The sequence below is a fragment of the Lactuca sativa genome, chromosome 5 (assembly GCF_002870075.4).
Source record: "Lactuca sativa cultivar Salinas chromosome 5, Lsat_Salinas_v11, whole genome shotgun sequence".
Classification (NCBI taxonomy): Eukaryota; Viridiplantae; Streptophyta; class Magnoliopsida; order Asterales; family Asteraceae; genus Lactuca; species Lactuca sativa.
The window spans coordinates 260189325-260192448 of NC_056627.2; the positions used below are offsets into that span (position 1 = coordinate 260189325).

Here is a 3124-nt window from a genome sequence, read left to right on the forward strand (position 1 = left end):
TCTAAGTACATTTTGTTAGAGCCTGGATGCACGGAATATCTGGACTTGTGGGCCTCTTCTAAGACCAAGTCCCTCACTCCACCGAACTTAGGCGTCCAAATTCGGTTCATAAAGTGTCGCGTTTCGTCATCTTTTTGTATAAGTTGCTTTTCCATTCCTCGCAAGGCTTCGTTCTTGATGTTATCTTCTTTTAGAGCCTCAAGTTGAGCTTCTCTAATTTGTGCGGCAAGGTTAGAATGGATAGTTATGGCTAATGCTCGTACCCGACGGGGTTTAATATATTCTTTCCGGCTCAAGGCATCTGCTACCACGTTTTCTTTTCCAGGATGATAACAAATCTCACATTCGTAATCATTCAACAATTCGACCCATCTTCGTTGTCTCATATTAAGATCTTTTTGTTCGAAGATGTGCTGGAGACTCTTGTGGTTGGTAAAAATAGTACACTTAGTACCGTATAGGTAATGTCTCCTGATTTTTAGTGCAAAAACTACATATCCTAATTCAAGATCATGGGTAGTGTAATTATTCTCATGCACCTTAAGTTGTCGTGATGCATAGGTGATAACTTTTTCTCTTTGCATCAACACACATCCCAATCCTTGATTTGATGCGTCGCAGTATACGACGAAATCTTCTGTCCCCTCTGGAAGGGATAGGATTGGTGCACTACACAACATTTTCTTCAGTTTCTGAAAAGCAGCTTCTTGTTTGTCTTCCCAGTTGAACTTCGTATCCTTCTTGGTTAGTGTTGTAAGCGGCTTGGCTATTTTGGAGAAATTCTCTATGAATCTGCGGTAATAGCCAACAAGTCCTAGGAATTAACTCACCTCTGTTAGCGTCTTTGGTGCTTCTCAATTCCTGATTGCTTCAACTTTGGATGGGTCAACATGAATTCCTTCGTTGCTAACTACATGACCTAAAAATTATACTTCTCTAATCCAAAAATCACATTTGGAGAATTTAGCGTACAACTTTTCTTTTCTTAGTAGTTCCAAGATTATTTGCAGGTGTTGACCATGTTCTTCCTTGGTTCGTGAATATATCAATATATCATCAATAAATACGATCACGAATTTATCCATGTATGGTTTGCAAACATGATTCATGAGATCCATAAACACTGTTGGGGCATTGGTTAATCCAAAAGACATAACTAAGAACTCATAATGACCATAACGAGTTCCAAATGCTGTTTTTGGAATGTCGTCTTCTTGTACTCTGAGTTGATGGTATCCTGATCTAAGATCTATCTTTGAGTAGTAGCTAGATCATTGCAGTTGATCGAATAAATCACCAATTCTTGGAAGCGGATAACGATTCTTGACCGTTAGGTTGTTCAACTCCCGATAATCAATACACATTCGAAAAGATCTGTTGCTCTTCTTGACAAACAAGATTGGTGCTCCCCAAGGTGAAAAACTTGGTCGGATAAAGCCTTTGTCAAGAAGTTCTTGTAGTTGACTAGATAATTCTTGCATTTTGGATGGAGCCAACCGATAAGGAGATTTCGCTACTGGTGCTGCTCCTGGAATTAAGTCGATTCGAAACTCGACTTGTCAGACGGGAGGTATTCCAGGTAGATCTTAAGGAAATACGTTAGGGAAATCACATACTTGAGGTATGTACTTGATTTCTTTTATCTTTCTTCTCTTATCTACAATGTGGGCTAAGAATGTGCTACATTTCTTATGTAGATATTTCTGTGTCTTGGTACAAGAGATGACTTTGAGGTTTTTCCCATACTTATCACCATAGATAATCAGGGCTTCACCGTTTGGTAAGGGTAGTTGTATGGCTTTCTCATGACATATAATGCGCTACATTTGCTGATTGACTGTTGCAGGTGTTGTGCTCCTGCAGTAACTAGCAGTATGCCCCTTCTTTTTGCATTTCGTGCAAACAAAACAGTCACCTGGGTGATGACGGTTGTAGTGGTTGCACCATGCAAACTTTGGTTGAGTAGGTACTGCTGTTGTGGCTGCGTAGTTGGTTGCCACTTCTTGTCTTTTCTCAGATGATTGTTTGGGATTCTTCTTATTAAACTTACGCTTGTTTGTTCTAGCTTTGGGAGACTCAGCCTTTGAGACCACTTCTGTTCCTTGGATCTCTGTGAGGGTTAGCTGATGAGCTATCCTCTTGGTGTTGTCATAAGTCGTAGGCTTTGATGCGATCACCATGCCTTTGATTTGCGATGCTAAACCCCATATATATTGCTCAATCTTATTATATTCAGGGGTCACAAGTGATGGACACATTACAGCAAGATCATTAAATCTAGCGGTATAAGCTTTTATCTCTAAACCCTTCATGGTTAGGGTCCACAGTTCTTGTTCCAGTTTATGTATTTCCTCCCTAGGACAATACTCCTCTTCTAGCATCATTTTTAGCTCCTCCCATTTCATGGAATTTGTAGTATCAATTCCCATTGTATTAACATGGATATTCCACCATGTAAGTGTTGCGTCAGCGAAAGTACATGCCGCAAATCGTACTTTACAATCATCTAGACAAAAGCTTATTTGAAAGACAGATTCTGTCTTTTCTATCCACCTTGTCAAATTCACTACCCCTTCATTTCCATGAAAGATTTTTGGCCTATAATTCATAAAATCTTTGTAGGTACATGTTCTAGTGGTCCCTACATGGCCTTCATTTCTAACTCCATCTCTTGTGACATTAGATAGAGCCGCAACAATTCTTTGAGCTATGATTTCTTCAAGTTGTACTGTACTTATTGAGGGGTTTATTTCTGGCGGTGCTTGTGGTTGTTGTTGTGGTGTTGATGGTCGGTTAGGGTTTAGCCGATTACTCCTTCTAGGCATTTTGTTTTAGTTCCTATTATAAATAATAAGATTTTTTATGAGTTTTGTTGATCATTTAATACACGAGTACTAAATACTCTACTTATTATTCACAACGTAAAACATAATAGACAACATAATGATTACTATAAGGTATGCTTCATAATATTACCAGTGGTTACATCAGTTTATTTAGGTTTATAAGAGAAAAGATTCTATAAACATTGCAATATTTTCAAGGTTTTCTACATCCTTGCTATAAAATTTCCTCTTTTCGCCTTAACTAATCTGATTTTCTCTATTTACATAACCACTAGTTG

At 38.5% G+C, this 3124-nt stretch overlaps 1 protein-coding gene across 1 annotated transcript; it reads right to left on the reverse strand.

Annotated features, from left to right (window-relative positions):
• Positions 1–1820: 1820 nt before the first annotated feature.
• LOC111878698 (uncharacterized) lies at positions 1821–2825 on the reverse strand. The gene has a single exon (XM_023875211.1). It carries the CDS (start codon positions 2823–2825, stop codon positions 1821–1823), a length of 1005 nt encoding a protein of 334 aa, XP_023730979.1.
• Between the last annotated feature and the right edge of the window lie 299 nt (positions 2826–3124).